This window comes from Pelobates fuscus, chromosome 10, assembly GCF_036172605.1.
Source record: "Pelobates fuscus isolate aPelFus1 chromosome 10, aPelFus1.pri, whole genome shotgun sequence".
In the NCBI taxonomy this organism is placed as follows: domain Eukaryota; kingdom Metazoa; phylum Chordata; class Amphibia; order Anura; family Pelobatidae; genus Pelobates; species Pelobates fuscus.
In genome coordinates this window covers 78,405,781-78,418,453 of record NC_086326.1, presented here as the reverse complement: position 1 = coordinate 78,418,453, position 12,673 = coordinate 78,405,781, and the positions used below count along the sequence as shown (strand labels likewise).

The window sequence follows — 12,673 nt, the reverse complement described above, 5'->3', positions numbered from 1 at the left end:
CCCCTTACACTAAAACCCTACTGTACTCTACAGCCTCTACCCCAACACCATAGCCCCCATCACACACACTACAGCCTCTAGTTCCCCCAAATACAAGCTACAGCACCTACCTCCACAAGCTGTGTCACCCCACAAAGCTAGGTCCCTACAAACATTTTATTTCACAAGCAGCCTCCCCTCACACACTACCACAAGTATCACTCCCTCCTCCCCCTCTCTCCCCCTCCCCCTCCCCCAACACATGCATCCCCACCTACATGCAACACCTAACCCAGCGTTCCCACACACCATTGGCATACGCTTACGCTTTGTCTAGAGTAATATCAATTTTCTGTTCTTGCCTCGGGGTGCAAAATGAGCTGGTTACGGCTCTGGGCTGACAGACAAAACTACGTCCTGAAGTGGGTAAAGCTGAAGACCAAGGAAGTTATGCGTATGTTTTGGCATAAAATGAAAGGTAAACTCCAGGCACCAAAACCACTTAATGTCTATGGCTATGGTGTTTGGACTCCTGTGCCTTCTCACCTTTACATGTTTACTCCCTTTCAAGCAGGGTTAGTTCTTAAGTTAAGCTGTCCAGGCCCCAGTCCATCTTATGCTCCTTTGCTGATCTGAAATGTAGAAACATTTGCTTGAGCAACACTGATCACCCATAGCGAGTAATTCTACATACATTACAAATGTATTAGTCACTATAGGTTGCCAGTAATAGCTTTAGGGTGTCAGTCAACACTCATTCTGTCACTACTGCTCAAGCAAATGCTTCTGTATTTGAGAGCAGCAGAGGAGAGGACTCCAAAAATATTGAATACTCAAGGATAAAGAGGCGCCAGTGGACTCTGGGCATCAAAAGCACTTCATATTAATGCCCAAAGTGTTCCTTTACAGCAGTGGTTCCCAAACCAGTCCTCAAGGCCCAGCAACAGTCGAGGATTTATATATTTCCCTTTTCTATTCCAGTGGAGCTATTGACAAAACCCAGACTGTTGCTGGGTCAAGTGGATTTGTTTGGGGATCACTAGTTTATCGAAACAGTCCAGGCACCATAAGAAGTTAATCTGTTAACGTGTTATGATGTCTGGAGGTCCTGGTTGGAGATTAAAGATTAAGAGGGTTAAACCGTAAACTAATGTCTTATCCCCAACATGCTTCAGATAGATCCAGTACTCTACGTCACTAAGTTTCCCCCTCCAGCCCTGGCCTTCCATACAGAAGCATTGGACTAGGTTTGTAAGCTGATGCTCTCAGCCTATCAGTTGCCTCCCATTATAAAACATTTTTTATGAATGTATGCTTGTTATGGCCCCCCAAGACCTCCAGGCAGCATAACCACTTCAATGAGATTAAATTGTCAGTGTCCGGAGTGTTCCTTTAAGGAACTTAAACTAGCCTTAAAAGCATGTTGGATTAGTTGTTTTGGAATATTTTTAATCCATTATCTACAATGAATGGTTCAATTCCAGCCAAGAGAGCACCATGTAAAGTTTATACTTTTATAAGGTAACTGGGAACAGCAAAAATCACAGAATGGTAAAATATTTTCGACTGCAACTCTTTTGGCCTTGTTTTGCACTGCAGTTGATAAATGTCCTAAATCAGGGATCAAAATATGAAGTTCTAAGTTACTAGTGACTGCAAGCCTGGAAGCTCCATGGCTCACTCACCAGGGATCAGTGTCCTAAATAATACTCTGCAAAATCTCTACCCAACTGTGCAAACTGACTGTTTATATGTATATTTACAGATTGTGTATGTTTAAATGTGATTGACTACATTTATTATTTTTATCACTGTGCATTATCGGTTTATAAGCAAGTGTAAAGAATTAGACAATCATGTAAAACAAAATCACATCAATGGGACACTGCAGGCACCGTAACGGCTTCACCTGCTTGAGGTGGTTATAGTGGCTGGGGTCCCCAGTGTTTCCATAGCAACCCATGCACTCTGTGCTGCTTAAGCAGTTCTGATTTGCTGACTGTCTGCCTCTTACAGCACCCATTGATGGTATAAATTAGGAATAATCCAGTCAGAGGCTTCTGTGCTGGAGCCACACATGCACCTTTTTCTTTTCTTTTCTATATTAATGCTATTTGGGTCTCACATTTGCAGTAACTTTGTCGATTCTCTACCATTCACCATTACCAAAACCTCTTATTCTTTTCACCCACATTAACAGAATATTTTATTTTTTTTATCATTATTAATATAATTCTACATAGATGAGCCGAGCTACAAAGACTTTTGCTATGCATTCAATCTGTTCCTGTTTGATAATGGGGTTTCAAGATACAAGCTCTAGCTCATTCTACGGTATTAGTGGGCTTGTGATTGGGTTCTTGCGTCAGACAGTAGTGATAAGACTTTTTATTTTATTTATTGCAAAGGCAGATATTATTCTGTGGTTTAGCTTAACCATTGTTTCCACTGAGCTGTGCAGGGTAAGCGGCTTTCCTGTGACACCTTTTTACAGTAGGAGACATTGGCCTTAATTGCTTTAGTGTTTTATGTTTCAGGGCAAATACTTTATATTCATCCCTTCTGAAAAGACTTTCTGCATAAGTTGATAAAATGACTAGTATAATAAAGCCAATTGTCCCTTCACATTACTACGATTTTAAATAATTTTATAGTAGAAAGATATTGCAGCCATGACGCTGTAGATGTTCAAATATTTTGCAAAATGTATTTTAAAAACAACTACCTTGTAATATTTGCATTTTGCATGTGCTTTGCTTTGATGCTTTTCACTTGACCACAGCAAAGAAGTAATTCTCTCGGCCGATATCAGCCAGTCTGGTGCTACAAACATGGGAAAGCATGGACGTGTATGAAAAACATCCGGATTATAAAAATTCACTTCTTTCCTGAAGAAAGTACTTGAGCAGGGGTAGGCAACCCATGGCACGTGTGCCATGCACAGCACTCCAGAGCATGTTTGGCTCTAACAGCCTTGTCTATCAGGAGTCTCAGTGAAACTTCAGCTATGTGCTAATACGAAAAGGTGGTGAAGGACAATCCTCAATTTATGCATTGCCGCACGTAGAAGTGATTTCAGATCACTTCATTCCAGCACTTGTGAATGGGAATCCACACTGGAGTAGAGCAGCCTACAACCGCTATCGCAGCTCCTGTCCAGCCAGCTTGGTCCCCACTGGACCCCAGGGAAGCCACCGATGCTGCTAGATATACACAGAAAGGCAGAATAGCCCTCCACTCATACAAATAAATACGAACAGCCCACACACAATCTGCACAAACGCAACACCACTAACAATCCACATACATGCACACAACACCACATGCAATACCCCAAACAGCCCCACACATACACACATACACACTCCACAAAACACACAATGTGACATATCCATCCACACACAATTTCACAAGCAGCCCCCATACATAGCCCACATGCATACCACAAACTACTCCTGAACAGATACAATAGAATAATATACACACAAATACAACAATACAAAACAACTGCAGTATAAATAACACAAGCAGAATTTGGCAACATACACACCTCAATTTAAAAAAATTGGACCGGCACGCTATGAGACATCAATCTTATTTCGGCACAGTGCTGCCCCCTGCACTAGAGCATGTGTGATTTTTTTTTTTTTTTTTAAATCTGTTAGAATCTTTATAGCCTTCAGTAGTCCTTTTTCTCTTGGAAAATGAAGGTGGAGCTACATTTTCTGCTTTTACCTGTTGTCCTTGCATAAACAAAGTAGTTTAACCCCTTAAGGACTGAGCCAAATGTACACATTTTGATCAAAATGAAACGTAAACAAAACTTGGAATTTGACTATGTCTGTTCAACTGTAATTCGACTTTCATATTCAGTGCACCCACACTTATTATACATCATTTTATTCAGGAGAAAGGGGGCTTTCATTTAACATCAAATATTTAGCTATGAAATAATATGAATACAATTTTTTAAAAAGTAAGAAGTTTTGTCTTTAGTTCTGCATGACATTTTAACTGGGAATGTCATAATACTGTTTGCTTTTACTGCAATAAAATACATATATTTGTATTCAGCGATGTCTCATGTGTAAAACAGTACTCCCTATGTACAGGTTTTATGGTGTTTTGGGAAGTTACAGGGTCAAATATAGCATGTTACATTTTTCAGTTTTTTCACATTGATTTTTGTTCTTCACTAAGTTAGCATTAATATGTTTGTGTGTGAAAAATGCAAAAAACGAATTTGAACGCCAATTTTGGCCAGTGTTTGTGACTAAGTGGCTACTAAAAAAGACTGGACATACCCCATTTGCAATACCTTGGATGTCTACTATTGCAAATGGTATGCCATCATGGTGGTAATTCTCATTCCTGGGCTACCATACGGTCTCAAAGGCAACGTAAACAATCTGGCGAATTTCAATGTGAAAAAACTGAAACACAAGCCTTATATTTGACTCTGTAATTTTAGAAAATACCATAAAAACCTGTACATGAGGGATACTGTTATACTCAGGATACTTCGCTGAACACATATTAGTGTTTAAAAAACGTATCACAATAATTATATTGTCAGTGTAATTGCAGTTTGTGTGTGAAAAATGCAACAACAAAAAAGTCACTTTCCCTGATATAATCGTAATACATTTTACTGTTTTGAAGCACTAATATTTGTGTTCAGGAAAGTATCCTGAGTAAAACAAAACCTGTACATGGGGGGTACTATGGTGTCTTGGAAAGTTACAGGGTTAAATATAGTGCTAGCAAATGAAATTCTCTTGACTTTCTGCCTGGGTTATCAGGCAGGTCCCGCAAATTGTAATTAATAAAATGACTTATATAATCATTCTAGGTGTATTTTGATAATATATATATTAATATTAAAATACACTTAGACTTGTATGTATATGTATATATAAAATAAAAATAAAAAAAAATATATATATATATATACACACACACACACACACACACTTATATCAGATATATTGTATATGATCCAAGTATATATTGTTTTATTTTACACTTTTAACTTTATTTTAAATTTATTTCAGGCAGCAGGGGGACTGTTATTCTAGGCACTCCCCCTGCTGGCACTACTATGGACGGCTATTCCGTCCACGTGATCGTGAGGACCTCGCGATCACATGGCCCAGAAGGGCCCGATTAGCAGCAGGGGGACTCCCTGGGATGTCAGGTAAGTCCCACCATCGCAATCGCTGGCGAACAGGTAAGTCCCCTGGACGGCGTGGACGTGCTATGCCACCCGCCGGCGTTTTGAGCCAGGTCCCCAAGGACGGCATAGCACATCCGCCATCTTTGAGGGGTTAATTCCTAAATGGCAGAATTGAGTAATAAAACTGCAGGGGTATGATCTATAAGCACTAAAATAACTTTACCTTAATTAAACAGTATTGCTGTAGAGTGTACCTTTACAGAAGTCTTCATGCAGGGTGACCCTGCAGTATGAACTCATACATCAAGGTCTTTATATTGATTATGCTATATAGTATGTTCAGTGTTTACAGCCATAGATTTTACTGATGCTTTGAGTGCAGAATACCACGTGATATATTGTTCCAAAAAGGTCTTAAAACACCACCGTAATATTGGCTTAGTTCTGAGTGTACAGTCCTGTTAAGACAGTTTTATATGACTCATCACTTAATGAAAATAGGCACCAGTTATATATTTTTTTCTTTTTTTTTTTTATCAGACAGGGGAAATAGACTATAGAACTGTAACTTGTATAAAAAAAGTATTTTTTTTTTTAATTAGGAAACAAAAATAAGACAGCAAAGCATGGTGAACAAAACAGAGAAGGACCATATTTTGATGACCAGGCTTAAAATTGAACCCCATTCTATAATGTCTTCTGTACTGGTAATGCTGTGGACAGTCCAAAGTTGATTAGCTGGGCTCATCATGAGTTACATGGCCTTGTTAGGTGATGGGACACAAGAAAATAAAACTAACTGACCACATTTAATATAAGTAGCCACACAAGATGACGTATGCTTCCAACATCCAATAATGCAAAATAACAAAATACCTTTTTATAAAAGCTAAAATAAATATTTAGCAAAAATGTATCTCACAGAAAATTAACAGGCGCACACACTGCAAACTAACACTAGGGGGAATAAAGAGACATAATGAGTCAGTAAATGACAATCCTTGCACACTCTACCGTCCTGAAAATCTCCAGTCAAAACCACCACAGGGAGAAAGTATTCTGCGACATAAGGAATGACATATCAAACAACTGCTTTGCAATGTTATAACGCAAATAAAATAAGTATATATTTAAAAAAAAAAATCCAACCTTGTACAAATAGTTTACATAGGTGCAACCAGATTAACATATTCTCCGCTGGCTGGAAACCAGGTCATTCCATTGCACAGGTGACCTGATAGCGAGATATTGTCCAATGGCTTCACACGGAGGGGAGGTGGGGGGCTATTAGCAATGAAATTAGTGAGCCATCCAGTCCTGCTTATGGAAGCTGTGTAGTGTCCTATTTGCTTGTAAGGGCTTAAAAGTCCAAACTAATCTCCCTGTTGTTTTCTCCATGTTCTGCTCGGATGTCATGGTAAAAACGAGGCCATTTCCAGAGACACCCTTTGCCACAATTCCTTGGTCTGTTTGCCCCGTTTCAGATTTTGGAGGATGTCATTAAACTGCATTGCTCCTAGAGGAGTCAAACAGAACACACTCCTTGCACTGCGAATGGCATTTACAAAGTCGTCATAGTCCGCAGGGGTCAGATGTATGAGCCGGTGGTGGATATACTGGAGACAACAAACCAGAGTAAGTATATGCGTTTCAATAACAATGCACGATAACATATGTAACACATTTAAGCGTAAATTGTAATTGTACTTATTTTTGTGTGTTGGTTATTTAAAGCCAACTAATCTGCCAATCATATACAAGTATATCATTTAAGACAATGTGTCCATTGCCCAAACCTTTTCACTAAATCGGTTTTGTTTCCCAAGACTCAAGCAAATTGTTTTCAGGAAGGGAAGTCCATATATTTGGTTATAACCCGCCTGAACCTTTTCGGTAGGTAGTTGTGCTGACCGCAGATTATTACTTTTTTTTGAGCTAGGTAAAAAATAAAATTACCCAATTTCTAATATTCATTCAAGAGAATGTATGTGTCATATAAACAGTCCGGATCTTTACAAACAAATTACAGATCGCATTTGTAAATTATTTCAACAGACTTTATAAAGCTTGCTTGATGCCACCATATTTAAAAGAATAGGGGATTTGATTAACTTTGTCGTCCTCTTTCCCTCCCACCTGAGGATGGGTGGGAAGATTTAACAACAGTCAGTGTTTGCGCAACCAAAAACACCCAATTCCTTGAGTAGTAGTAATAATGTCAGAGATGTGTTAATAAACAGCTTAGCAGCCACAGGCTGGGGGTTTCCAATTGTCATCGTCACCCTAATAGTGCTAAAGGATGCCCAGTGTCCCTGGCTCTGTGTAAAAGACTGCATTACCCCATACATTTCCCTGTCCATGTGGGCACGGGAAAGGGACTTCCATAACCATTAAAATGGAGCAGCTGATTGGTAAATTCTACAATTACCAATACTTTAAATGGTTACTTCAACTACCATGATCACTTATGCTTTTAGAAATGTTCTTGTAATTGTCCTATTTATAGTTAAATCCTCCCCTCTCATAATATTGTAAAGCACTACGGAATCTGTTGGCGCTATATAAATGGCGATAATAATAATAGAAATGGAGATTCCTACAACCATGACTGTGTACAACATTTGTGCTTGAAATGCTGCACGTACAGAGTAATCTGTACTTTTGTGCCAGGGGCTAGTTACACACCTGGCTGGGCTGCCTGTCAATTGTGTGCAAAAATTGTGACTGTCGTCAGATGTTATCTTCTACCCTTGTTGGGAGTGTGCATTCAAGGGGAAGCCTACATCTCTCCTCTCTTCCTTTCTTATTTCAGTCCTCGCTGCCTCAGAGCATGCGCATGTGCACTGATCAAGTGAGATCGGTCAAATCAAATGCTTATGAGAAACATTTGAAAGGGCCCCGCAAGGGATACCTGTGGCATCGGATGGGGTATGGAAACTAGCAAAGGGAGCTTCACCCAGTGCTGAATTCCAGACAAGTTATTCTTTATTTTACAGCAATATAATGAGGGATTGGAGGGACTTAATTACTGAATTTAAAAACATTAAGAGTAACCCTTTAAGGGCAGCTGAGCATCAAAGTGACAGTAGTTCTAGTAAAGGACACCATTCAGCTACCTCACCTCTGCTTAGGAGAGGCACGGATTGATGCCCAGTGGACCCTGGTAAGAAACCAAACCAAATATGGTGGAATGAAAGGGTACTTTTGACACCATAACCATTACAACGCCCTTTAGCGGTTACGATGCTTGGAGTGTTCCTTAATTAAAACATGAAGTAGCAGTAAATACTTTCCAACAGTGTGCAACGTTTCCAGGACAGGACAATGGTAAAGCTTCAGAAAAATATAAAATATAAAATTTTATAAAAATATAAAATATAAAAAAGCTAGTACAAAAAACTAAAAATGTCCTGGCCATATGACACATTGACCAGACATCTACAAATGACATTTACCTGCATGTAGGACTGCTGACAACGCTGCACCAGTTGGTGAAATGCAGGGGTACGCATGTGGTTGTGGATGTGGGCAGGGTTTAACCTTTGGAGTGCTTCCATGATGATCTCTTGCAGAACAAATGGGCTCAGCACACCTTTAGCTGCTCCAACACAGAATTGATGCACATAGTTGACACCTTAACAAGAGGAGGGAATGAGCAAGTGAAAATATTTATGTGGATATTAACGCATGATCAAAATTTGCATCTTAAGTATTACAGTCACAAAATGAAGGTGTGAAAACTGAACATAGGATGAAAAAGGCTGCCCTGGTTCATCTATCACACTCTTTGTCCTGCAGGAGCCAAGATATACTTTAAAGGAAAGCTTAATTTACTTACTTAAAATAAAAGATTTAAAAATGATAGTCTCTGTGTTGATTATTATGTAATGCGTACAATTAAAGAACTATCTAATATATCTCCTAGCCTATCCTTGCTCTAGGGGGGTGGTCATCTTTAGGCCCTTTGGTAAGAAAGCACGAAACATGAACGCCCTCATGGGTCATGGATAACCCACACAATGCTCTATTACGTGCAATATTTTATATCGCGTAATAAAAATGATGGCAGCTATAATTTAACCAGGTGGGGAAATATCTATCTATAGACACCCTTCAGAATGGAGCACTGCTTTAAACCAAAGCATAGCTTGTGGTCCTGAAGAACGTGTATGTGTGTGTATCAACATGAATATATGTAAATTGACCTCAAAGGACCACTTCAATTCAATAAATTGGCCATGTCTTAGTCCTGCCATGTAAAATATCGCCATTCTCTTTTCTTTTCTTATATCCCTTACTATTGTGTCTTTTTACTCTGACTGACTTCTCCAATTCACGCATCTGTCAGCGAAACCCCCGCACTAGTTGTGGTGGGCTTCAGGGCACCTACTTGTTTATATTAGGTCCTACAGGCCATCTAAAAGGGCGAACCCATACGCTGGGTTAGAGAGAGCTGGCTTTACTAATAGGTGTACAAGCTACACGAGTCAATGATTATGAACACTTTGTCAGAGTGCTTGGCGTACTTTAGCCGGTTGATTTTCTTTGTTTTACTTGTATTTTAAAACATGAATACATGGACTCTCATGGCCAACAAGCACTTATAATACATTACATTGCTTACAGGCGGTTATCTGAATGTGTACTTTTGCTAGCCTTTTGTTCATGTTTGTGTATGAATATGTTCGTATATGCCTTTGTATTATATTGTTTTCTGTTGAATATGGTGTCTGACCTTGCAATAAATAAAGAATTAAAAAAAAATATATATATATATATATATATATATATATATCTCGCCATTCTGACGCTTAGGCAAATCTAAATAGGAAGTTTGTATTCCTAACGCTATTGTGTGCCTTGAAGGGTTCTTGATCACCTAGTAAATATTAGTATTTTTCTGTGTATGTGAGTAGTGATTGTATGATCAGACATTGTCCACGTGTGGTCCAGTGAACCGAGACCGCAGTTCCATAAGTGTGGTAGCCCAAACTAGTAAGGAGTCTTGTGGCATAAGAACATGTCAGCAAAGAGCAATATTAAGTGGTACAGTTCTTAACACATGATCAAGTGGTCACAAAATTGGTGAAATATTTACATTGCGCCCAACAAGTGTTATTTGTACACTGGGCCATGGTAAGCGATACAAATTGATTTAACCCATTAAGGTCAATTCAGCTTCAAAAATAACAAAGGCGCATTTCCCAACAATCAAGCTACGTGCCACAAGCATTCATTAAAAGGTCAGTAAGCGGAGGATGAATAAAATTTGTCTCATTACCACAAAGTGGCTTTTGCAGTGAATTACAGCAAGCTAAAAATGATCTAAAGCGTAATGGTCACATGTGGGTAATTTGACACAAGTTAACAAATGGTGCTTTGTTTCTTCTTAAAATTCACAATGACTTATTTTTATAATTTGCACTGTATACCACCCACAGTGCCAGATGTGTTATTACAGCATTTTCTGCAAATAAATGTCATAGGGCAATGATATTGCCCCAAACATCAAATTGTTGCTGAGGTAAGTGCACTTTAAAAAAAACAAAAAAAAAAAACTTTATTTTGCTGCACAACTTGTCCCAGTAACTAAAAAACACATCATTTCCAGGAAAGTGACCGTTTAAAAAAACGCAATATTCACACCAAGATCCAAAAGAAATCAGAAAATACCATCTCCCTTACCAAGTTTTGCAGCTAACCCTAGGAGCCATTTCACATCCTCTGTGTATGGGGGACTTCTCGAGAAGTTGTTTGGGTGGTCATTGTGAGCTCTCCGGCCCAGCATCTCTAAAGCCAGCATCCCTAAAGATACAAAATAAACGATGAATGACCGCCACATAAGATCAAAAAATTCACAATTAGAAGACTGTTCAATAATCCCAGAGTTTGTTGCCAAAATAGATAGAATTATCATAGGCCACATCCTAATTGCTGTTACCTCTTGTCTGCCACTGTACTGGAAATCACATAATATCCCATCACTCAAAGAAATTTTAAAGTTAGTCTGCACTAAATGTCATATAGACAAAATTCCAGTTTATTATGTTTTACTATTCATAATTTTCTTTTTTGCTGTAACATTTTAAAAATGTCATATAAACTATTTGAAAAGAAGACAGTTCAAGAATGCATTTCAGTTTACCAATATAAAAATACTTCAATTCTTAAACATGTAGAAACAAGAATATTTGAACTGTACGAATGTTCGTATCAAAAAGCTTCATTAAACATAATTTTGACTTCCAGTCTTAAAGGGACCAGAAGAACTACAGCTTATTGCATTTTTTCTGGTGAGTATAATCATTCCCAATCAGGCTTTTTGCAGTAAACACTCTTTCATAGAAAAGGCATTGTTTACATTACAGACTAGTGATAATTCCACTGCCCACTTCTCAGATGTCTACTAGAGGTGCTTCCTGGGGCACTGCTGCACAGTGTGCAGCACTGACATTCAGTGTCTCTACCTTCTGCATGCAGACATTTAACTTTCCTCATAGAGATGCAGTGATTGGCTGTGTTGTTTTTTTGCGGTCTCTGCCCCAAATCTACCTCCTTGACAGTCTCAGCCAATACAGTGCTTTGCTATGTGAAAGAATTGTGATTGGCTCAGAACACTACTTCTGATTATGTCAGCCAAGCAGGGAGATCAGGGGCAGAGCCAGCAGCAGACTGGAATAAAGGTAAGATTTTTCTATATTTAGGAGGGTCTGGCGGCTAGATGGTGGTTTTAACACTATAGGGTGAGGAATACAGGTCTGTGTTCCTGACCCTATAGTGTTCCTTTAAGTCTTTTTTCCCTTCTATTCCATCCTGTTTTCGGTCTTCATATTCTGCATTACAGCTTAAAAAACAATTTATATATGTTCACCTACATTAAGGGCATACAACACTCTATGGTTGAGTCAGCAGGTAGCATCCCCAGTGTTATCTCAACTACCTGTCTGCAGTCTGTCTGGGTTTGCCTTGATGCTGCCCTGCTCCTCCTTGATAAACTACCATCACAGTCACAAGCTCTACTTGGTCTTCGACAACTAAAAGGTATCAATAAGGAAAAATGTGAAAGACTTACAGATCAATATCTATGGGATGCATTAACAGAACTACATACCCAATATATCTGCATTCTGTTCCATTTGCCTTTACAGTCACGTTATACAGTGTGTTGAAGAGACAGCTAGCATGCCGGTCTGCTATTAAAAACTACTGGCAGGTCATTGAGATCTTTTCTATCATCATAATTTCAAAATGGCCAATTTGCCATGTCTCCTTGCAGGTTATATTCTCATAGTTACTAGAAAATCTCATTGTTGGTGTAGCTAACATCACATACTCCAAGAGCAGTAGAAAACCCATCAGTTACAGCAATCACAGCTTTGTGTGAGCAGCCAATAAAAGTGGGCAGTTCAACAAATGACAGATACTGCTGCCAATGGTTGGACAGAGAACAGCAGCAGTAATTTAAGGTTCACTCCAGACCCCTAAAGTGCTTTAGAAAGCTAAAGTGCTTTATGTGTT

At 38.9% G+C, this 12,673-nt stretch overlaps 1 protein-coding gene across 3 annotated transcripts in view; it reads right to left on the bottom strand.

Moving 5' to 3' along the window:
- Window positions 1-5,945: 5,945 nt before the first annotated feature.
- The window catches only part of ZSWIM8 (zinc finger SWIM-type containing 8), an 84,887-nt gene continuing 78,159 nt past the window's right edge, over window positions 5,946-12,673 (bottom strand). For all 3 annotated transcript variants that reach the window (XM_063434709.1, XM_063434708.1, XM_063434707.1), the window contains exons 25-27: window positions 10,841-10,960; window positions 8,611-8,789; window positions 5,946-6,771 (exon numbers count right to left, since the gene is read on the bottom strand). In XM_063434709.1, coding sequence (XP_063290779.1) covers window positions 6,568-6,771; window positions 8,611-8,789; window positions 10,841-10,960 — 503 coding nt within the window. In that variant the 3' untranslated portion in view covers window positions 5,946-6,567. The remainder of the gene's footprint in view (window positions 6,772-8,610; window positions 8,790-10,840; window positions 10,961-12,673) is intronic.